This window comes from Hyalella azteca, unplaced genomic scaffold (genome assembly GCF_000764305.2).
Source record: "Hyalella azteca isolate HAZT.00-mixed unplaced genomic scaffold, Hazt_2.0.2 contig17722, whole genome shotgun sequence".
NCBI lineage: Eukaryota > Metazoa > Arthropoda > Malacostraca > Amphipoda > Hyalellidae > Hyalella > Hyalella azteca.
The window spans coordinates 95,394-120,558 of record NW_025947497.1 but is presented as its reverse complement, the minus strand read 5'-3'; the positions used below and the strand labels follow the sequence as shown (position 1 = coordinate 120,558).

General features: G+C 38.4%; 1 protein-coding gene across 6 annotated transcripts in view; it reads right to left on the bottom strand.

Moving 5' to 3' along the window:
- The window catches only part of LOC108682713 (mucin-4), a 34,380-nt gene extending 9,957 nt beyond the window's left edge, over nt 1–24,423 (bottom strand). For 5 of the 6 annotated variants that reach the window (XM_047885372.1, XM_047885375.1, XM_047885373.1 and 2 more), the window contains exons 1-5: nt 24,025–24,423; nt 5,645–8,076; nt 5,226–5,524; nt 3,899–3,999; nt 3,320–3,354 (exon numbers count right to left, since the gene is read on the bottom strand). In XM_047885372.1, the coding sequence (XP_047741328.1) occupies nt 3,320–3,354; nt 3,899–3,999; nt 5,226–5,524; nt 5,645–8,076; nt 24,025–24,033 (2,876 nt within the window). In that variant the 5' untranslated portion in view covers nt 24,034–24,423. The remainder of the gene's footprint in view (nt 1–3,319; nt 3,355–3,898; nt 4,000–5,225; nt 5,525–5,644; nt 8,077–24,024) is intronic. The other variant, XM_047885374.1, reaches the window with a different exon arrangement.
- Nucleotides 24,424–25,165: the final 742 nt, after the last annotated feature.

The following is a 25,165-nucleotide window of genomic DNA, read 5'->3' as shown; positions in this document are numbered from 1 at the left end:
GCCTCTTTGTGGACAATCACGCTTGTCGTTCTTGGTGAATTTTCAGTGATCTTTGGTGTTGATTTTGTGAGAAGACTGTGTTTTTGCGCCAGGCCATTTATGCTTTGGGCCATGGAAAAAAGAGTACCATCGTCCAAATCTAGGCTGTTTTCTGAGGTGTCTGAAAAGAAAGCCAAAGAAGAATGTTCTTTTTCATCACCCTCTCTGCTAGGCATTTGAACTAGTGGTGATGGGCTTGGGATTGGCGTTGTCGAAGATTGTGAAGAATTCGTTGGAAGATTGATAATCGGTCGTAGTTTGAAGTCATGTTTTGTTTCATTAGAAGCTTGTAAACTTGACAATCCCTCAATATCTATTTCTTCGTCAGGTTCTAAGGTTGTTAAAATGCTGTTTTGCTGCGGTGTGGTTTTGAAGGTAGCCAGGAGTACAGAGGCTAGAATTCCTTCCACATCTGCCGATGATGTGGAATTGAAAAAATTATATATGCTCGCATTCACGGTATGAAAATTATTTATGCGAAGAGAGTTACTACTTTTGTTATGAGTTTGGTCAATAGTGTTGGGCGGTATTTGGTGATTACTGCCGACTTCATCATCAATGCCGACTGTAATATTGATTACTGCCGACTTCATAATGTCAGAAAAAATGCTTTTGTAAAGATTGATTATTTTAGATTCGTTTAAGTTTGGGAGTTGCAAGTTTGATATCGATTTTCTTTTGGGTGCCAAAGTACTTAAATTACTCGAGTTATTGTTATGCGTTAGTAAGTCCATAACCAATAAACTTAATTGATTTATCAAAGTTTGGTTTGCAATTTTTTCTATGTCTGCTGTTGAGTTATTTTTACTCATATGTAATATGTCAGATAAATTAATGCGTCTGGAATCTGATTCAAGAAGAGTTTCACATATCACTTCTATTGCACCAAGTTTCATCGGCATAATTTTCGTTTGTTCCAATGTATCAATTCCTTTCGATCCATTTTTTTGTTCTCCTGTATCTACTAAAGAACGATTTTCATTACTAGCGATGGTGTTGGTTGTCCCGTTAACAATAGCATTCTTGTACACGTCATTTACCAACAAGTCTTCGGCATTTATAGCTTCTTCGTCGTTTATGTAGTACAAATCGTCTGGGAAAACTGGTGCATCATCACTGATCAGCAACGTCGCCTCATCGTTTGGAGCTTCTATTTGGTTCTCAGTAATGAATAAAACTTCATTCAAATTTGCCTTGTCAATGGAATTTTCACTTCCTTTCTCATCCGAGCCCAACAGGAAACTTTGCAAGAAGATTATAGGCGAAGAATTCAGAGAAGATATTGTAGTGCCTTGGTAATCAACTTTGGAGAAATTTGAGCTTGATCCTATCATAATGGACGAGTTCCTAACGTACACAATCGGTAAATTGAGCAAATTTGATCCTCCAGATGAGTCATTTGGAACTTTAGATTCGTAATTTGTGGCTTTAGTACTTGAGTTATTGGAGGTAATTAATTCACTGTCGACAAATAGTAACGTGTCACCATTCAGACCGGGCCGTGTGAGTCGTTTGTCATCAGATATTAGGACGTTATCGTATAAGTTTGGTCTTCTGCTTAAATTTTGCATTATTTCCCGATCTATAAAATTTGAACCTTTATGTCCAGTTTGAAAAACATTTGACAACATTGATGGAGTAACAGAGACTTGTCTATCTGTCTTCTGGGGCTTTCTATTTTTTTGCAATGAGACTTTTGTTTTTCTTTCGAACATTTTCTGAATATTTCTTGAACTTGGAAGCCACCCGTCAGAAGTACTGGGTATGAATTTAACACTTCCAGGTGTCGTTGTTTTACGAAATTCGCCATGTTCTATTGGTGAAAAAGAAAATGCGATGTCCCTATGGGATGGTAAAAAATTTTTCCATCGCAGCGATGCCTCTTGATCTGACGATGGGGATTCGGAAGAAGCTCCAGCTCCTCGATGCATTTGTTTTGTAACTGGAGGATAAAGATCTAAAAATAGATCGCCATCACTAATTAACTCTAATTGCGGGAACGTATCCTCAGTTTCCGAGTTAGTAGATAAAATTCTATTAGATACCAAGTTTGTAATGGAATAGAAAGGAGATTTTTCGAGTGGTACGTTATTGGAACGAAGAGTTCTTTTCTTTGATGAAGTTGAGCCTGATGTAAGCACGTCATGCGGGTTAGTTGCTAAATAAGATCTCTCTATAGAGTCGGTTAGTGAAGCAGAGTCGGGAGTTGCAAACATCAAGCCAAAGCTGCCCAGTCGCGAGCTATCTAGCAGCGGGGACCTGTAGAATGATTAGTAAGCGTAAGTAATGTACAGCTAATAATTTACCCCCAAGCATACAATAAAAAATTTGAGAAGTTAGGCAATACATGAGAACCAAATAAATATATGAAAACCAAACTAAATCGTAGTACATTAGTCTAACAACCAAGGGTAAAATTAAATGAACTATTGTTAATGTTTCCATGCAAACCCAGTGCATAAATTAAGTTTATTACGCCAACATGGATAGTTATGCGATAAGGTTTTGTAGAAATTATTCAGAGCATTTTTTTTAATTGGACAGTTTGAAAGAAGTTTGAACGCAGAGTAAATCCAATCGTTTGAGTGTAGTCATTAATATTTTTTCTATGGAAACAAAATTTCACCATTGGTACTTTTTCTGCTCGGTATTTAAAAAAGAATTTAACACAAGAATCTTCTGATAAAGTAACTACGCTTTGAACAAGATATTTACACGCTATTTGACAAGTTAGAGGTAATAGGACGATAGTGGTGCAAAGGAAAGCAGCTATTCAACAGGAGTGCGCTATTCTACAGGAGTACACTAGCTGTTAACCACTATTTTTCCATTATGTTAAGTAGTACAAAATTCAAATTGGAGTATCGATAAAAACAGCACGACACTTTTTCAAACTGGACAAAACTCCCAATGAGAAATCTATTTGGTAGTTCTGCCTTTCTATACTTGGTATTTTCTTTACTGAATTTTGCCAGTGTTGTGCCATAAAAAATTTAAAAATTTTGTTATTTTTGCTAATAATTAAAATCGACATGGATTTATATACATCAGAATAATTAAACGGCAATTAATTTTTTGTGATTGATGTTATAACTGTGAAAATGTATATTTTGCATGCAATTTAGCACTGCACTGGCAGAAATGTAAGAAGCCTAACAAAATTTACAGTCGCCCCAGCTTCTGGTAATCCAAATCAGAAGCTTTTCACTGGGAAGCGTTCCCATTAACGTGCTGCATTATTTTAACCGATTAATTGATTACTTTGACGAGCTCTACTCACTTTTGCAGTTGCTGCACGTCGAAATTTTTCGGTGCCTGCAATGGAATGTTATCATAAAATATAGTTCATTTATTTCATTGTCTTTTTATATATGATAATAACGGTCATAATTAAATTGAACTTCTTGTTAAGTTCCATTCATTTCATACAAATTTAACTTCTTTATAATTTCATTATTACTTCTTAATTGACGAATCGTTAATTATTCCGTTTCACTTAAAATTGAACATTTAATCATCATCTTCAGGTTATGATGGCATGTATGTTTGTTGATATTTATGAAAATTTTCTGTTGAGTGATAATTAATACTAGTAGTTCGTCGTCATTTACGTGCAAAATTTAGAAGTTGCCAGTTTTTGAAGGAAGGCAAAATAATCAATTTTACCACCAAATTGTTGTCTATCTAACGCCGTAGTTCAGTTTTGAATTTATTAACTTATACAGTTTAAGTTGTTTCCTGGCCGGATTTAAACTTAATAAGTTAATGGCCAAATTTTACGTTTCCTGGCCGGACCTGGTCTGATTTCTTGAAGTTAAATGCAAAAAAATTGTTTGGCCTTATGAAGGCAACCACTCACTTCGCCGAGTAGCCTGATGCTGACACCGTCTGTGAGGCCTCCTGTGATGGCTGCAAACTCGTCGGCAGAAATGACCACAGGCTTGATATCTCCAAATCCTCCTGCATCATGAAACATTCAATGTATTCAAAATTTAATGTTTTTTGCAGTAGTAGCGGTATATATCATGTATATGTCATAATTTAACTCCATCTTTATGATGTTGAATTGTGTGTAGCAGATACAGGAAGTAAATTCATGAATACTGTACTGCTGCAGTGAAGGTTCAAGCAACTGAATAAAAAACAAGGTCTCTGTAAGCAGCAGCAAGAAAGAAGTACGAAGCAGTTTTGGCAACGATTATGCATAAGTGAAGCATGAAAATCTAGCCGTAGCCACTCAGGAAATAGACCTCTCTTTAGTCATACCGCATTTCAAATTAATCTTTTATCCCTATTTAAAAAGCAGGTTTTTGACCGAAAATATCATTTGCAGATGATGAATGCGTATTTTTTAAAAAATAATAAAATTATGAAAACTGCCATCTGAAGAGAATCAATGAACAAAGCATTTTAGTGTACGAGGTAATGGGGCTGGATTGGGAGTTAGTTTGGAAGGTGATAATATGCACCAGAAATCCATATTGCTAAATTTCAAAAGATTTAAATAAAGAAACAAAAAATTTTTTATGATGGTCAAAAACTCATATGACCGGACTTCCATTAAGTTAAGAGGAGAATATTAAAATTTACGAGCGGCTCGGAAAATTTGACTAGTATCGTATCCTCTTCAGTCATGCCATGGTTTTTTATACCCAAGAAGAAGTAAAAATTTCACTGGAAAAAAACACAGTTTGCTTCCGGTCACTTTCTTTAGCGGAATCGTAGGGAGTACTAAGAATATTTTTCAACATCACCTTAGGAAAAACTAGACCGACCAATGAACATGATCCGGGAGACTTTTGTCAGGACAGGTTTCGGGTCGCTAATGGAATATCTAATGCAGCCCGCTAGCACCACGAAGCCAAAAGCCTTGAAGCTAATCCATTTTTACAAGGGATAATACGATATTTGGCTGATTAATATGAATGTACCACGAAGAAAAGGTTGAGAATCAGGAAGCTAGAAGCCTTCAATTCATTACTATTACACAAGGTATCACACGATTTAAAGCTTGATTTAGATTTTAGAAGGAACACACAAAGCTCGGAGATAATGATTAAGTCTTCTATAAATCACCGACACCCATGCCAACGGGAGTGATGGAAGGGTGCAGTTGGGAACCTCAAAAACAGCCACCAGATTTGCCAAGACGAATCAACTGGTAGCGGTAACTCAACAGTACATACCGGACAGGACGTTTGATAGGGAACCTTCAGCCGGATATTGTTGCAATAGTGTTCTCTCGCTCTGTGATATTTTTCTGGGTTCCGGTGTCTGTGAAATCGGTTGGTCTTGCTTAGAGAGTTCTGTACCAATCAATTTTTGGATTCCCAAATCATCAGATTTGGATTCCCGACCTCTCTTAGTTACTGGACTCTCTGTCTCCAGTGGAAGTTGGGGCAAATTAGAAAGCACACCTTGGAAGTCGTTGTCGCTGATGCCTCCTTGGGAGACGATGCTATTGGCAGCTGAACCGTGAAGCACTCTGAAAATTCATCAGAAATTTATTAAAACGTCGGGATAAAAATATTTCAAGGTAATTTATAGACAACAAGAGAACTATCAAGTGATTTATACTCTCTTCACTTATGTCTGTTATACTCACGACGGAGGTAGAACGTCGATTGGTGCAGGAGCATGCACTTCTCCTGACACTCCCGACTGCACGGAAACAGGAGCAGGTCCTGCTGGGAAGAGCACTTCATCGGAACTGTGTTGTCGGAAACTCTGAGTGAAGGTTGGTTGTAGCCGGACTGGATTAAGGCTGTTGGAGTCAGGACCCTCGTACACAGAAGACGGGGTATCAACCGAAATAATCGACTGTCCAGTAGTGGGTGCAATGTACGTCTGTTGAGGTTCAGCGGTGGGAGGGATATGTTCTCTGTAAGTACCAGAAGGCCCTAAAGGTCTGGATGGAATTGATAAGGCAGGTGCAGCTCCCACTGGAGGCATTGGCACCCATGGATTAACGTCACAGTTCTCGCAACTTTCCGCTGACACTTTGAAATTTTGTCCTGCTGCCAGAGAAGCTGAACTTCCAAATGAGCCTGAACCAGAATGTTGACTCGATGGAGCAACGTAATTATCAGATTCAGCTGAACCCGGAAAGCGGAAGTTTCCTGAGCCAGAAGATGGGGCACTGTAACTTTCTGCGGGAGGAGTGTATGAATCTTGCAACGATAATCCATGTGAGCTTTGTTGTGGTGGTGTGTAAACCTCATTCGAAGGTGGAGGAGGTGCATATCCGGTAGTTATTGCAGTCCCTCTGTTGAAATCCACAATTATGCTATTCTGTCCACCAGAAGATGCATGGGTCGTGACGGTTTTACTTTGTGGAGGAGCACCATATTGAGAAGACAATGATCCAGCTGACGAATGAAGGGAACCTGTGGCTTGTGAAGATGAAATGAAACTTCCACCTGCATGTGATCCCTTAATTTCAGCCGGTGCAGAGTAGCTCTCACTAGGAGGAGTGTACACTTCTGTTGGAGGAGGCGCATATCCCGAAGAAAGTTCTGAAACAGAGCTGTGAATGTCACCAAAACCTCCTCCACCACCATGACCACCTCCAAAACCTTTACCATGGCCTCCATGGGAGCCTCCACCTCCTCCATGACCACCACCGATACCTTTGCCATGACCACCATCGAAGCCTCCACCGAAATCGTGGCCATGTCCGCCACCAAATCCATGACCATGTCCACCTCCAAAGTCACCACCGTGACCACCGGATCCATAGCCTCCTCCTCCATTTATACTGATAATATCCGAAGGTTTTGGCGGTCCATGCCCACTGTGACCACCACCAAATCCGCCACCACCATGTCCATGAGGGACTCCGTATGAAGAAGACGGTGCTGCTGGTCCGTACAGAGATGGAGGAGGGCCGTAGGTTGACACTGGAGGCCCGTATGATGGCAATGGTTGTTTGTAAACAGGAGGAGGAGGAGGGGGTGGTCCGTAGATGATGATTGGGATGATTTCTTCCGTTCCTCCTTTTTTACCCCCAGAACCTTTACCTCCTCCCTTTCCGCCGCCTCCTTTTCCCTTACCGAAGCTCATGATGTTCTTGAAGGCTTTATCATAAGCCGATCCTGCTTTCTTTATTGTGTCCATCATTGAATCCAAGTATCCTCCACCCTTTCCTTTGCCGCCACCTCCACCGCCTTTGCCCTTCCCACCGCCACCACCGCCTTTACCCTTTCCTCCGCCACCACCAACTGGGATAAGTAAGACCGGCGGTGGAGGAGGATGAGCTTTAGGAGGAGGTCCATATGTCGCTGGGGGAGGCCCGTAAGATTTGGGCGGAGGTCCATAAGTCGGAGGTGGTGGTCCATATGTTGGTGGTGGAGGTCCGTACGACGTTGGGGGTGGCCCGTAAGAAACAGGTGGTCCGTAAGATTTTGGAGGTGGACCGTATGTTAAGATAGGTTCGAGCTCGTATTCGTAGTCATAGTCATCGCCTCCTTTTCCTTTGCTAAACATGCCCTTGATTCCTTTCATCAGGTCGAAGTCCCAGAATCCCTTGCCTTTGCCTTTACCACCTCCTTCATTGTGATCGTAGCTTTCATATCCTCCACCGTAGCCTTCATCGTATTCTTCATAGCCACCACCTCCACCACCTTTGCCTTTTCCTCCTCCGAATAATCCTCCGCCGAATAAACCTCCTCCTTTCCCTTTTCCTCCTCCGCCACCACCTTTACCCTTACCGCCGCCACCTTCATCAAGTTGGAGTAGAAGAATTTCTGCCCCATGTGGAATCGGTGGAGGAGCGTAAGAAGTCGGTGGCGGGCCATAAGTTGGTGGAGGTGGACCATAAGTAGCCTTTGGTGGAGGTCCATAAGAAGGAGGTGGAGGGCCATAGGTCGCTTTGGGTGGAGGGCCATAGGTCGCTTTGGGTGGAGGACCATACGTCGCTTTAGGTGGAGGACCATAAGTGGGAGGTGGAGGACCGTAGGTTGAAGGAGGAGGTCCGTAAGATGGGGATGGATGGTCAGCCAGAACTGTGGACATGAGTCCCAGCACAGCAACCAGTATCTGCAGGGAACAAAAAAGTTTAGTGGGGTTCATGTGATTACTGATGATATCATGAATTATTGATGGCTTTTTAAAAAATCTTGCACATGGATAAGACTAAAATAATAACGATAACGTTAGTTAATTAATGGAATTTGGTATTAATACTTGATTGAATTTGAACGTTCGCGAATTAGCATTTCGGCGATACGATCCATGCATTCCATCAATTTGCATTCCTACTTCATTTCTATAGTAAAACTAGCATGATTAAGTAACCATTTAGATTAGTGTTTGTTTTCGAATATTTATAGAGAACAAAATGAGAAACTGGTGAACCATACAATTTTTTTCCCACATTCCACATTACTCTTTCCATTATATAATTCTCTTTCATGAAGTGATCACCCAGAATGTTTGTTCACTACATCATAGATCAAGTAACGCTGCGAGCTTTCACCCGCTCCATTTTCAACAACAACCTTAATTCCTGCATGCTTACTTGACCAACAACTAAAAAGAGTAACTGCTGCTCGAGGCCACTTCCGTCTTCTCCAACATCTGTCTCTTAATCCTACTATTAACGAACGGACGCGAGTAGAAATTTAAAAACTGACCAGACCGCAAACAGGAACTTGCCAAAAAAACTGAGCTTGTGACATAGATATTACAAATAATTATATCTAAACTTGATTAAAGTGAATGTGTTTTGGGGAACCTCCACTAGAATAGATGAGGAAAGATTTCACTGTGATTTATTTCCAACCCTACTTTTTATGTACTGGAATCGCTCTGCTGTTGTTATTTACCCGATTTTCTCTTCTCCTATTTCCTTGACTCTGTATAGTATAACGTCAAGATATCAAGTGCCAGCAAATTAATGTTCCTGAAAATATTAGAAATTCCATTGTTCCAGTGAATCGGTAAATTTTTCAGCCGCTCACTGCCTTTAGAAATAGTAATGAATTTACTTTCACGTTTTGCGAATGGCTTTAACAAAAGTACCAAGATACTTTTATAAAAACAGCTGCACGAGTTTATCAGCCAATAACTGCAATCTCCAACGGTTTTTCTCTTAATTTTCATAATTATAACTAACACTGCTACCTGCTAGCACGCAGATAAAGTTTATAATTCGGTGCCAATCGCATTTCCGTTCTCGTCGCCAGCTACCGAAGAACAACCGCAAGCCGCTCCACGCACGCAGCCTGACGCTCTCGCAGTGAAAGTGTTTACCGGCGGAAGAGGATCTATCGAACGAACCCTCAGTCACGCCTCTGCCGTGTCTTTCTTGTGTTCTTTCTTTCTTTCTATGTCGAGGGCACTCGTGTGGATGATGATTGTCTACACATTGTCTTACGCGATTACTCAATATCTTACCAGGCCGTGCCTGGCGCTTATGCTCCAGCGCCATCTTGAGGTATACGCACTTCCTTATTCACTGAACTGCGCCGAAATGAACGGCACGAAAATTGATGGGATATCACGTAACGAATTGGGATCAATGCGTGCACGTGCAGACAAGGGTTATGCCGTAGAAATACCGAAGAAAAATTATAGGCAGATGAGTGATTCCCAGAAGCTTGAACGCAAAGTGTGCGCATAATCGCTCGATAATTTTAGTGATTCATGTCTACTGAGACGAGGTTTAATGATTTTGGTAGGAAAATCTACATGTTGCATTGATGATAAATGCCATCAATACAAATTTTTGAACCACATTTAATTTTCCATCACAGAAATTAGTACGACAATTCTTGCAAGATTTAACTTGCGCTCAAATCGCACAGAACGTGTTTTGGATGTTCGAGCAGAGCATGATTTTAACATATTGTACTACTGAACCAAGAACGGGATTTTTTGTAGCTTTGAATTACATTTTTAATTCGGTAAACAAACTTGGATTTCGAAGACAATTCGACTATGTATCTTTTGATTCCATTTAATTTTATTTATTAAAATATTCAACTGTGTACAGCTGACCTCGACAGGAGGTGGATGATAATATTTGAACAAGTTTGCCTCCATAACTGAAGGCATTAGCTGCTTGAACACGACGTCTGTTGTGGCCACCGAGTGAAAGTAAGGTTGACCGAAGCTGATATCTAATTATGATTTCAATCAGCCATACTTCTTAATGGTATTATGTTGATCATAGATAACGTACAATTATCTCTGTAGATTGAAGCAAATTTTCCAGGAAGATTGCGAATTTTAGGTCCTTCTTAATATTGTATTCTAATTAATAATGTCATATACAACAAGTCCTCGAGTTTAAAATCATAAAGACTCTGATTAACAACTTAGGTCCAAAAGAGATTGCTAAACTGCCTGAACATCTGTCAGCCAGAATACTATGTTCGCTGGAGAGGGCGAAGCATGTACCTTGTAGAAGCGCCCTCGAGAAAGTCGTGGTGCTGATACACTTAACTCAGCCGCTCCTTGGTCTGGGCTTTCTACTTAAGTAGGAAGGCTTTTAAAGGACGAGAAAGTCCCACCGAAAATCTTTTCCAGAACTATACTTCCCATAAATTTCTAGCATGGACTTGTGGGCTAAAGATGCACGTGCTATGAGTAGATACTTTATGCTTTGAGTACATATATACTTTTTGTGTTTTTATAAACTTGAATAAATGAATAAGTGAAGTAAAAGACCAGAAAAAAATTTCTGGTGTGACGCATTGAATGAATTGAACTACATTACTACTTCAATTCTGAAAAAATGTTACTTAATACAAGCATCACTTTGTATTTACATATAAAAAAACATTGAGCAAGGCAACGCAACCTGGAGGGTATAGACATCTTGATATCACATATCGTTGCTTCCGTCTATTATTCAGATGCACATAAACCAATTTCATTTACTAAGTTTCATGCAGACTCAAAGAAAATTTAGAAATTTCCCGCTAGACTTTGTCCACACTGCAAACAATAGCAACAATGAGCGACTGAGACACACAAAAGAATAACTGATTCACACAGACGAGCAACACAGCTTACACACCAAGGTCCCTCACAAGCGCTCTGCAGGAATTCATCTCCAAGCAAATATGTATGGCAAGTGAAATTGTTCATTGTTGTGTATTCTTGCGAACAAATTATTCCAATTTCAGCGTTTCAAGTAGCTAATTGACACAATAATTTCAGTGAATTTCTAATTCTTAGCTCCTTTAATTTTCACATTTAATACAGCTCCATTAAAAAATATAACTAAGTACATGATGCATCGATAACCGCAAGTAAATATTTTGGCCAAATTACAAGTGTTTGAATCAATTGTTATAAATTATGAAGAGCTTAAAGTTTTCAGTTATATATGTTTTCGGATAAAATTACGAAATTAAAACTTGATCAAATTTACATTCGTCAATGTAATTCATCGAGACTTCGCGTCATGAAAGAAAGCAACCAAACATGTACGTGAGAAGAGTGTAAGAGTCCTGCTGGATGCAGCACAATGCAGAAAATGCCAGCAATGCATCATTAACTATGATCGTTGATATTAAACGCTGATTTGTTCACAAAATCATTGCTTAACGCATAAAGTAACTTGTGAGCGGCGCTTAAAAATATCATCAAGTTATAAAGTATCAAACATCAACATCGCCGGTATTTGTACCATGAATTCTATAGAGATTTTGTACCAGGAAAGTCGTCAACAGGTACAACGCAGATCATTGCAAAAGCCTGAACTCTTGAGGAAAGTCACCAGGCAACTTCAAATGAACTGAACGTTGGGCATCTCACTGGCGCCTTCGCTTTCTCCTTGAGAGCTTTGAAATTTCTTCACTCAATTTTTGCCGACCATGGCTATAATTGTTCGCACCTGGCTGTTTATAATAATCACGCGCCATGCTGGCAATTTCATTAAATTAGTTCGCTTTAAACTGGATGTTTCATCTCATCACCTTAAATGTCTGCTGCGACTTTTTACCTACTTTAATATCGACAAAACTAAATTAGTTTCAATTGTTTTGCTTACAAGTTGGAGAGTATTCTTCAGTCGCCTTCCTATTTCCGTCTGTCTAGGCTAATCACGCTAACATTAAGCCGCTTTTAAGTTTCCCACAACTATTGGTCTGCATAGAATAATGTATTAAAGTTTTTATAGTATAGTAATCTTTACTTGGCAAACACCGTTTAGTGGCTGCTAATGCGGGCGATAATAACGCAGGCACAATAGAGCCGGCTTTTGGAATAATTAAAGACTTTTGAATTTGTTTCTAGAGGAAAATGCACTCATAATAAATCCAACTTTTCAACTATGAAACCAATATTCCAACCAATATTCTCGGGTCAGAATGTAATATTTTTTCCGGTTTTATTAAGTGTGATGAACCATACAGTTATTTGTACTGTAAATTGGACATCAACTATCTGCGCTAACGAACCTACATAACTAACTGTTACTGTAATTGTTACTGTTACTGTTCGCGTCCCTGACGACGAAGCGATGATATAAGCTACCTCGGTCGTCTTCACTTTCATTGACGCGCATGAGCGCTCGATGGCTCTGCGTGAGGGCAGGGATAACTTTCGCCTTGTTTAGTAAATAATATTTTCCTTGATACTCTGCGACTCGAAACACTACAGCCTCCCGCGCTTACAAAGACTAATGCGTAACGAACGTAACGAGTACACTGCAGATCAAGTGCACAGGGATACGAACTATAGAAAAGATTCTTAAAATAGTCTTGCATCAAGAGTAATCGTAGTCAACATTTTTTCTAATTACGAAAAGTGGTACAATAAAATCCTTTCCACACACGCATCCATGTGGACAATCTATCCCATCATGCCGGCACGCAAATCGAGCAACAGCGATGACCACAAAATAATCCCGTTTGCTGTTTTACAGTAGTGAAGGCATTGTGGATCTGAAAAGTGGTTACCAGTTTTTTATTGCGGTAACGACTCTTACAAAGTTGTTTCTCCTATATAGGTAAAATTCAAAATCTACAGAGCATAAAAATTTTATTGAAAATGGACTGGGAAGTAATTTAATTTTTGGATGCGAGTGACATTTGTCACATCATTTCCCATTCGATAAAATTTTTTAATTTTTGTCTCAATCGCTTAGTCTCATTCATTATTTTATACATTTTTATGAGAATGATTACAAAACAATGATGTGCGTATTTCGTCTTTAACTGCAGTTGCCGGATGTTCTTTCTTTCCAATATTCTCGGTTTCATTTGACTCTTAAGAAAGTTTTCAAAGGAGAGATGCAAGAACTAAACGAAACTTTTAAATAGCGAATAGAATGGCTTTATTTGAGCATCCAGCTTTAAACGCGGCAGTTAATAACAAAAAATTGCTTGCTTAAGGTCACTTGTCCATCAGTGGATTGCCCTCGAACTATGAGCCCAGAAAAATCATGGATGGATGAGACATTAAGTACCTGCAGCCTACGCAAAAAGTGGCGCCTGTAGGAAAACTTTCGCCTTCGTTTGGAACTATTACGGGGAAAACACTTGAAAATTATTGCATCGTAGAGCTCGTAGCGCTCGTGCATAGAGTGGCAGCAAAAAGTACGATCTTGAAAAGTAATATAGCGTTTTTTCCGCACTTCACTACTACTCAATGTCGTATAATCGTCTTTATAATCGTCTCATATTAAGGACATATGAGCTTTAATTTTCTGTGAGTTTTTTATTCCAGTAATCTGCTCTTCGGCTATCTGACACAAAACTCAGAATCAATTTTTTTGTCTATTCAGAATTTCTCTTCATTCAACGCACGTAATAAATTAGATTTATGAACAAGCATTTTTATATTTCTGCGGGTTGATCACAGGTCCGTGTTACGTAATGGTGCACATGAAGTTCATTACACGCACAAAGTCGTGGTAATATCTGAGGTATTGAATAAGAGTGAAAGCGAAGAAAGCTTTCGGCGGAGCCTCCGAGCAGCAGATGTCTAATGCCCATCGCGCTCCTGTAAAAGAGTTACAAGGAAACTTGGGATGCCGTAATGAACGAAACAAAAATCGCCCGTGAATTTTAGAAGTGAGCCAAAAGCATGACATAGCAGTATCAAGAAGTCAACATAGAGAACCGATAACCGCGCATGAATTTTCAAAATAGTTTTATTCTAGGAGCAGATGGTTCCTGTATTTAAATATATCTGTTATTTAATCTGTTCTGCTAAATAGCCAAAAAATTAAGTTTCCAAGTCGAATGTAATTTGACTATTAATCGCGATTCTCATTCAATTTGACCAAGCTGATGGACACGTTAAAGTGACAGTAACAACAAAGATACATCATATGATCAAAGTTATGTTCTAAAGAAGCAAAAATGTGACATCATTTATTACTTCCAATTTTTATGGAGTCTCATAAAACTTTTATATTTGTTAATACCTGGCCAGATTTCAAAGCCAGAGGAGCGAGTTTCTTCAAACTCGTTTAGGTTCTGGACGAGTTTGGAAGAGTTGATGGCTATTACTTTCCCCGAGGGCGCGTCAATGAATTCAATTGAAGAGCTCAAATTAAAATAAAAACTACAAACTTTTAATACGATCGGAGGTATCATCATTTAGCGATCTTTCTATCTATAACAGGCGCGTACAGGCAAGACGAGTTCGATTGGTCGCTGACCTAACCATTTCCTATCAGTCTTTAGATTAAAGCAGGAATTTGAGTTGCAAAGCCGTCACACTTAAATAGCGTACTCCCTCGCTTAAGAACGAGTTATTTCATGTCAATTGTGAAGGTCCGGCGAGTTTCTTGCAACAGGTCATCGTTTCACACTTTCTAAGACGTGTTCTACGACCTGCCAGGTTTACGAGTTTTAAATGTGAGCCAGAAATTTATTTACCGCTTCTTGACGGCTCCTGCAAATCAATATAGATTTGCGTAATCAACTTTTTCATTAAATAATTGCCTAATTACCGATGGTCGTCTTCAGAGCGAAGAAAATTAATAAAGTGGACAATTAGGGTACAAATATAACTAGAATGGACACACCATATGTTTTTCTAACACAAGTAAATCTATGGTAAAAATTTGTGTTCTAGAAATAATTCAAAATATGAGTTCTCACTTGACAGTGAATATTTGCAAGAGAGATTCGAGTACCAAAACCAACCGTCTTTGATTCTGTTAAATTAATTGTGTAGGCAGATCATGTACATAACTATTTTTACCAATGCTATCTATCTGCAGCGAACACATTCGCGCGATAATGTTTTTAAATTTTTCCTGAAGTCTCCAAAAAATGTGTAACATTGAAGCTGGGGCAACATTTTTCTTGAAGTAGAGTAGCAATTGCTCCATTCGCGCGCAGCCATTTTCTTATATTTGCAATTATATTGTAATGATCTTTTCGAATATTTGCCAGGAAAGTCAACCTCGGCATCCCGTCTCCTGACGATTTCTCTTCATTCGATTAGAGAAGAAGGAAAGGTGACCGGTTCCTTCCATCATAAAGATGATTAACTTTATTCCTCTCAATGAGACGGGTTTAAAAGAGAGAGGTTTATGCTTAAACGACTAAAATATATTGCAAATTTTTAGCACAAATGAATCGTGAAATTAAAAATATTCATAGCACCTTATCGTTCTATTTTGTTCTCAAGGAAGTTCGTAGCTTTAATTACAAATCTCTGTAGTAAAAAGGAATCCTAGAAAGAGAGCAGATAGTTGCGAGTTCGGTGCATGTGTCTGTTATGCAACAACTAATGCCTAACTAACTAATCCATGCCTTGAAGTATTTCAATATTTCAAACATATTCTTCCTACAATAACAATAAATATCTTAACTCTAAGCCGCTTGTAAGCCCTAGGAAATTAGCCTATTACTTCTCAGAATATTGATCGTGTTTACAGGAGCATTGGTAAAGTCCTAGCCGATTTGCGACTAAGGTGAGAACCTGGTGCGCCAGAAACTGGTGCGCCAGGAACTGGTCCACCGCGCACATCAGCTATAAGGCCATCGACTTGTAGCGGCGTATACCGTCTTCATCAAGAATTTCTACCGCGGTCGTGTTCAGTTTACCTGACGCAACCAGCAGCAAGAAAATTGCATAGCTCAATTCTGGGCCTGAGCCGGTAGATATGCGATTGCTTAGGCCGTGCTGGAGTTCATTAAAGTGAGGAGCATATCGCTCGGAGGCCCACCAACTAAAGTGAAAGTAGCCCAGCGTTGATTATTATGCCGGCAGAGGACAGCTCTGGCCCATGCTCTCGGGCTCCCGGATAACCTTTCCACACAATCTTTTGCCTCGCTGGCCAATTAGCTATATGCTGTGCTAATGTTTTTGAACGTCTAAATGACTGTGCCCTCATATTCTCTCAGGAGCATTTCCCTTTCTTCTTGTAAAGGTAATGGCTCAAAGACTGCTGTCGTTTCCTCCTGACAAGTTTCCTTTAAAATACTCACATGCAAAAGTTCATAGTTTGTGTTGTCTTCAGGTCCTATAAACGAGGCTCATAAAATTAACATTAGCTCATCGCGAGCATTTATTTTTCGTAAGTGGTTGTATTTCCTGTGCGTAAAACGAAGAATTATGTTCCATGACGAGGTTGCTTATTCATTTTTTTCTGTAATTCTGGTCTCGAAAGATTTTGGAGCAATTTAGGCTGAATTTTTTAGATGAACTTCTCTCATCTCACCGAAATAAATCTCTCATCTTCTCTCAACCGCCGAAATGAAAAAAAAATTACAAAAATAGCACATTACGAAAGAAGAAAATTATTATAGTTCATATTAACTGGTAGGTTTACCGGCATTGACAAGAGGCTGGGCAAAATAAGTATAAGGTAAACTCAACAGATTACAGACATTACATTGAACATTCCATGGCAAAATATATTTGAACCAGAAATTGCCACCTATACATCCCGCTCACCGATTGTGGCCCATGCCGAATCTATTACATGCAAACATGAAGTTCTGAGGGCGTTTTTTCGTGGTTTTCAATTTTTTAAAGAGCCAGAAACATTAAGAGTGAAGTTCTAGTCAATGGTCAAAAAACGACGTCATGTCAGAAGTGCTTATGAAAGCGTGGATGAGGTGCAAAAAATTACCTCCGAAATTTCAGAGTATTTCTCTTTACTGGAATCACCTATTGAAAGCAGAGGTACAGTAACGGTTGATAGCTCTATATTCTGACATAGTATTGAAGGGAAACTTTTTATTCACAATATTTCTTTATATTAACTGCCTGAAAATTTTACGAAAACGTAGTTTACCATCTGGCGTCAATTCATTGAGTTAGTAATTCATATTATTACCGCCGCTTATTATATAAAATTGCGCAAGTTTGAAATCTCAAGTTTTCTCGTGTATTTCTTTAAATCTAAATTTTCTTACCTTCTTTCTGTGAGTAAATGAGTAACCAAATTGTGATTTATTTGTTCACGTGCATTTAAGAAATAATACAACCATCCACCATACGACAAATTAAAATAAAAATTAAAACAACGGAAGTAATAGTATTTCAAAGCGACTGCAGAGCAAGAACTAATGGTCCTTGTATGACTCCAAAAAATTAGTCACACGTTTTCTAAGCAAGAACGCAACGACCATCGAAAAGAAAGTGGCGAGAAACTCTGCGTGCCCCGCACCGCCCGGCTTGATTAGTATTCGAGCCAAGCACTATTATTGTAGCTTCGAACTTTTCTCAAACTATCCCTGCTTAGTTTCTTTTTCTTGCGCAATAGTGCCATATAATCTTCCTCTTATGTAGTTTTATCAGTACCTTCAAGCTGTGGACCAACTTTATTCGATAGCAGACCGTGTTTAGAGAAATTGATCATTTTTAAACTACCCAACTTAGTTTCTTTTCCTTTTGCAACGATGCTTGAAGGATACATCCGGCCTGTTAGTAGCATGCACGCTGGGATAGAGAAGGAGATAGGAGATCCATGAGCTGCACTGGAAGAGACTGGACTTATTTCATATATATTCGAAAGCTTGATTTTCCTTTTTTCGATTGGAGAACAATTGTTTATTTAGTTTCATTTGATGGGCATAACGAGACATGACAGGAATTTCAATGTTGCTGGTGGGATTTAATAAATTCCAGTAATATCTTTCGGATGTTGTTAAGAATAAGCACCCTAGTACGACCCTGTTAATAAAACGCTGTTGAGGACCACCAGCGTTTTTACATTGAATTGTAATTCTGAAAAAAAAATTAAATAGACCTTATTTTTTTACAACACTTCTCTTTAACTTCACTTCTTGTTTGTCTGTCTGTCTGTCAGTCTGTCTGTCTGTCTGTCAGTCTGTCTGTCTGTCTGTCTGCTACAAATCTTGTAATCGAAATTTAACACACTTCTACTTATCCTATCGATCTGAAATTTTGCATACTTGTTTAAAGTTGGAGACAATGCATGAATGAGATAGGAGATCCATGAGCTGCACTGGAAGAGACGGGACTTCCCTAACAAAATTTAGAGTCGCCCCAGCTTCTGGTAATCCAAATCAGAAGCTGCCGCGTCTGTAAATTTTCACTGGGTTATTTCTCATATGTTCTAAAGTTTGATTTTCCTTTTTTCGATTGGAGAACAATTGTTTATTAAGTTTCATTTGATGGGCATAACAAGACTTGACAGGTATTTCAATGTTGCTGGTGGGATTCAATAAATTTCAGTATCATCTTGTTAAGAAAACTCATCCTATTCTATCCTTGTTAATAAAACGCAATGTATATTTCACAATGAATTGTAATTTAAAAAAATTTTTAAATAGACCAAATTTGTTTGTCTTATTGATTCAATTAACCTTGTTAAGAATACGCACCTCAGTAATGTTCTTGTTGAGAATACGCACCCCAGTAACGTCAGGGGTGCTTAACTAGTCTTAACCATTAAGATCCCATCTTTCTTACATTGCTTCATTTATTTCACCTGCTAGGATGAAAGTATCGCCATATTGTACTAGCATTATCAACAGAATCAAATACCCGTTGAGCAAAGGTGACGACTAAGTGTTGCACGAGAGATGAAGGATCGCAAGTCAAGCAGGTTGGCTCCTGTGAAATGAACCTTTCCTTACTTGCACTTTCACCGAACCCTGCTCCTGGCAACTATGTATATCAGCCTCAATATTTTGCAGCAACTGATCACTGGTGATTAGTCATGTAGTGAGCGGGCGATCACACAGATTTGACCATCGCTGACTCGCGCAATGCTTCTAAATTTTCTTATTTGCAGTGATCAGAAAGTGTAGTGTCTAGAGATACGCTGATATTTTACATGATTAAAAAATTCGTTATTCTAGGAACATAAGTTATTATAAGACATTTTAACAATCCGCATTCTGGTACTCTTTCAGAGAGTACCAAGTATTTTGATAGAGATAAATCATTCATTGCATTGATTCTATCATTGCGCCCATGCTTCTATGGACGGCAGCTAATGAGTCGTTGCCCACTCTCGCCTCTTGTTCTTCGGCGTCAGAGTTGTGGGTACAAGCCTGAGGGCTTCAAGGCCTCGCCAGTTCCCTGACGCGATCTGTTTTACGCATCGCTTACGTTCTTTTGTGTGTACGCTGTTCAAGATCATTTCTACGTAGCTAGTCTTTTGATCAGTCTTGATTTAGATTCAAATTATTTTATGTCTCAGCTGTACCTGCGTCGGAGTAATATGTACCTGCGTCGGAGCTCGTCTTCTACTTTGCCATCGCTATTTTAAGTCTTTAAACCTAAGAATGTACAGTTCTATTTAGCATTATATTTCTGTTGTGTATATTTGTTCGTGAGCATTGGTCATTGACCGAGATGAAAATCTCACAATTTTCACTCAAATTGAGTGTATTGTAACGATAATGTGACGGACTGACGGACATTAGTATGATTAGTGTTCTCTAATCCGTACTAAATTACTGCACAATGTGTAATGAAATAAGGCGAGTGTCTCTGTTTCCCAACGTCAACTCTCACTCTCTTTCGCTTCCTGCCAGCAATCTCATTTCAATCTAACTTCCCGTGACAAGGCAGCGAACACAATACTCTGTTAGTAGATCTCTTTCCTGCACGTATGGCATGTCATATCTCGTAACAATGTGGCCTTACGTACGCGCAGCATGCCATGCTATCGAGCGTTCAAGAAAGAGTGCACACGTCCTATTCGACTTACATCCTTTGATTTGTAGACGCCCTGCAAACTCGTACAGAATGATATACCCGAGCGCGGTAGAAAGTACTTTTTTATCTAACAGTATTTCGAGGGTTACATCATCGGCGCTCATGAGAATTTTGTATGATAGCAAACTGCCAATCCCTTACATTATTGAATGTATTCATATCACTGAGTAAATTTTCCTGCTCTTCAATTGTATTTTTTTTATTTAAATCATAGGTGAATTAGTGTTTCTTTTTTTATATATCCTACGAATATATATCCTATATAATTTTATATCCTATGAATACTAATCAGCAAAGTACCAAATCGGCTTGGCCAAGAAAAAAAACAATAAAAATAGTATTTTATTAACAATAATTGCTCAATTTAAGTTTCACCTCTTGAGTTGTGATTGATAAAAAAATTGTACACATCTTATCGGCATAAAAAATATTATTGTGGTGTACAATAGCTTCGACTGATGTTTAATGATCTGCGTTAGGATAAAAATTATTGAATAAATTAAAAACAAATTACTGCTACTATTCAATTCATCGTTGGGAGTAAAAAATCTTTCTTAATTAATCTTGTAATCCGGCCTATGTAAAGCCGACTGCCATAACTCGAGCTCCTCCAAGCGTCACTTTCACTGACTACGCTGATGACCTAGGAAAGCGTTATCTTGCAAGTGCCTTGACTCGCTGCATTACTTTATGCCGCGTGTCTCCGTAAGGTTACAGCCAACCAGTTTCAAGCGCGCGGATCAGAGTAGTTAAAACGAAAGTTTGGCGGAATAGCGCTCGTTATAACGTAATGTAACCACGCTGCTTGACGTGAGCGTCTGCACAGTTTAGTTATTCAACTTTCGAGCGTTGTTTAATAATCCGATATGCTCTTAGAAGATATTTCCGTAATATGTAACAACTAGAAAATAAATAAAGCTGAAATTCTTACTAATTCACGCTGAAGTAAGATTTAATTATCAATTGTAAAGACTGAACCATAAGCTGGCACCTCACCAATCCATTCCATCAAATGATTAAATTTTTTCTTAAATCCTGAGCTTTCCGCTGACCATCTGATACAGAAACTTAAGAAAGTACACCATCCACAATAAAGCAATATGTTAAAATTTTTGTAATCAATAATTTAAATTTGAGGAAAAGCCGTCTCAGTTGTTACAACTAAGCAAGAAAATATCTTCAAGTGCTGTGCGCACGCAAATCTAAAATCACGACAGCGCATAAAGCGCATTTCGTTTGATGTACACGTTGGAATAATAATATTTTTCGAGTCTATTTAATCTCTTGCCTTCTACGTATGAGACATTTTTGAGATTTATATTACACGGATTATTTTATTAGGACACATACGACGCCATTGGCGTAACAGGCAATTATGACTCAAATAAAGCGCTTTGTTGTGGATAAAGTAATAAGAGTGGAATATCCAGCGAGTTGACATTTTGTACCCAACTTTTGGAACCGCTATAAATCCTCATTCCCTGATATTGAACATTTAATTCATTCCGCTAAACATAATATTTCACTGTTCACTTGAATACTTATTTTTTCGCTTCTATTACTTGTAATTATTTCCTTCTTTCTAAACGAACGGCCAACATAATCTGCTCAGCAATCGTGACTCGTCGGCTCGCATCCTAGTGCATTAACCACTCAGCTTCGTCGCTCTGAGAAGGAAATAATTGGTGCAAGGGCTTCCACATGGCGTGAGCCGCTCACAATAGCGAATGCTGGTGCATATATGGAAATATTTCACGTCATGCGATACAAGTCTCGTCGTAAAGGGCAATCTAGCACATGTATGAATTCGAGTAATGAACAAGGTAGCAAGTAAGAATATATTTATTTTCACTATTCAATGAAATATGGGACATCCGAATTTGTATTCGGATCTCGGTTTACTTCTGAGATCTTACTGAAATTTATTTGAATTTGGCTTTTAGTTTGAAATTTATTTCGTAAAAGTAAACTTTGACAGTGAGAATAAGTAGTTATAAAATATGTAGTTTATGTTAATAGTGAAATTTTTAAACCTTACTCGCTCATAAAGATACTCATTTCACTAATCATAAATTTAAAATATAATGTTATAATAAAACAAAAATGTATGTACAAATTATGAGAAAGCTGCCAAACCGTATAAAATTTTAATTATCAATTTGGAGACTGAACCATATATAAGCAGGCACTTCAGTAATCCATTCCTTCAAGAGATAAAATTTTTTCTTAAATCCTGAGCTTTCCGCTGACCATCTGATACAGAAACTTAAGAAAGTACACCATCCACAATAAAGCAATATGTTAAAATTTTTGTAATCAATAATTTAAATTTGAGGAAAAGCCGTCTCAGTTGTTACAACTAAGCAAGAAAATATCTTCAAGTGCTGTGCGCACGCAAATCTAAAATCACGACAGCGCATAAAGCGCATTTCGTTTGATGTACACGTTGGAATAATAATATTTTTCGAGTCTATTTAATCTCTTGCCTTCTACGTATGAGACATTTTTGAGATTTATATTACACGGATTATTTTATTAGGACACATACGACGCCATTGGCGTAGCAGGTAATTATGACTCAAAAGCGCTTCGTTGTAGATAAAGTAATAAGAGTGTAACATCCTGCGAGTTGACATTTTGTACCCAACTTTGGGAACCGCTTTAAATCCTCATTCCCTGATATTGAACATTTAATTCATTCCGCTAAACATAATATTTCACTGTTCACTTGAATACTTATTTTTTCGCTTCTATTACTTGTAATTATTTCCTTCTTTCTAAACGACATCCCAACATAATGAGTCGTTAATATTCAGAAGCTGCTCATCAATCGTGACTCGTCGCTCGCATCCTAGTGCATTAACCACTCAGCTTCGTCGCTCTGAGAAGGAAATAATTGGTGCAAGGGCTTCCACATGGCGTGAGCCGCTCACAATAGCGAATGCTGGTGCATATAACGAAACATTTCACGTCATGCGATGTGAGTCTCGTCGTAAAGGGCAATCTAGCACATGTATGAATTCGAGTAATGAACAAGGTAGCAAGTAAGAATATATTTATTTTCACTATTCAATGAAATATGGGACATCCGAATTTGTATTCGGATCTCGGTTTACTTCTGAGATCTTACTGAAATTTATTTGAATTTGGCTTTTAGTTTGAAATTTATTTCGTAATATTAAACTTTGACAGTGAGAATAAGTAGTTATAAAATATGTAGTTTATGTTAATAGTGAAATTTTTAAACCTTACTCGCTCATAAAGATACTCATTTCACTAATCATAAATTTAAAATATAATGTCATAATGAAACAACAATTTAGTACAAATTATGAGAAAGCTGCCAAACCGTATAAAAAAGAAAACTCTTGAATTTCTAGAAGTAAATTCTGAGATCAATCGTTGAACAATTCGTTCAAACAATTTTAAATATTAATCCGACTACCATGCTTGCAGAATTCATTTTATTCACACAAGAATTTCCGAAACAATACATGGATTTTGATATAGTTAACGACTTTCCTTAAGCCTGGCGAGTTCATGAGTGCAAAACAAAGCTGGTCCAGAAAACTGGAGCACATGGCGAACCTCCAAAACATTAGCATTCCGAGGTGGTATATTGTGCTTTGTTGTCATGAGAATGACTCGTCTTATTCTTATGCTGTGAATGAGAAATGTTTGTCTTCCGTTACATGTGAAAGATTTAGTTCATTAGCCTTAAAATTAGTTCATTGACACGATTCGAGTCTGAGATTTTGTTTAAAAAATCTGAATTCGTATAATTATTTTTACGTAAAATTACACAATGCATTTGAAATGTTTAGCCATTAAATTCATTTACAAAAAATAGCAGTTAAAGTATTCACATACCTTCAGCATGATGGTTGAACGAACCCAAGTCGGGTTTTCGCACTTATCACTTATTCCTTCGTTAATCGTAGTTCGAGCGTATAACACCGAATTTCAGCCACTCGGCTTCACTGTCTTACACTCTTAAAATCACTCGGTCTCTCGATTTTGTGACACCAATCAATCCATATCTTCACTTTCGTCAGCGTCACATATCGTTTATTAAAGTCGATTCACACAAGATAGTTCCTAGTTCGATGAAGAGGAGAGGCAACCACGAGGGTGCCGTGCTGAAGACTAAAGTTGAAGATGCGAATATCTCGAAGAAGAAGTTTCATAGACGTGCGTTAGAAATGGCTTCCAGGCACCAAGTGATGATGACTCTGGACAGACACACACGATGCTCATGTGTCGCTTGCCCGCTTCATACAATCGCGCGGCTGCCGATCTCTCCGGCTTATATAGCTGCCAGCGTCGCAGGCTGACGGTTACCCTGACTCACTGAGGCAGAGGGTCGCTCGCTTGATCTTGGGCTCTCAGGAACCTCATCGACGCTACTAGGATGCCAAAGCTAATGGCTTGCGTAGGATGGTTCATTTCTTCCTTCGTGCTACTTCCAAGGGTCTTTCTCTTCCTAATCGTAAATAGTAGGACCGACATACCCTTCTCTTGCAGGCCATGCGTATGCGAGACGCTCACATACTAAATGTGATTAAATTCTCACACTGAAACCTTCGTTTGATCTCAGCAATGAAGTGCAAGAACCACAATATTAATTATAGGAAAATACAATAATAACATGGTTCTTAAAAATAATATAAATAATAATAATTATATTATTAATTTTAATGGTAATGATAATAATAATAATTACAGTAACCAATAAATAATAATAAAACAATAATGATAACAAACAAAAACGTTAGAAATTTTCATTTACTATCATAGTTTCGTTAGCGAGTCCTTCATATTTAAGCTAAAAATAATCAAGTTAGGAACAATGCTCCCTATCTGTTATATAACTTTCCTATTGCCATCAACACAAACTCTAGTGTCAGAGATGCACTTTCACTCACAGGCTTAATTGACAAGTCTTTTGTTTACGAAGCTCGAGGCAAATTCTGACAAAGTTTTCCGTCTCGTGTGATAAGCTCTGCATCCA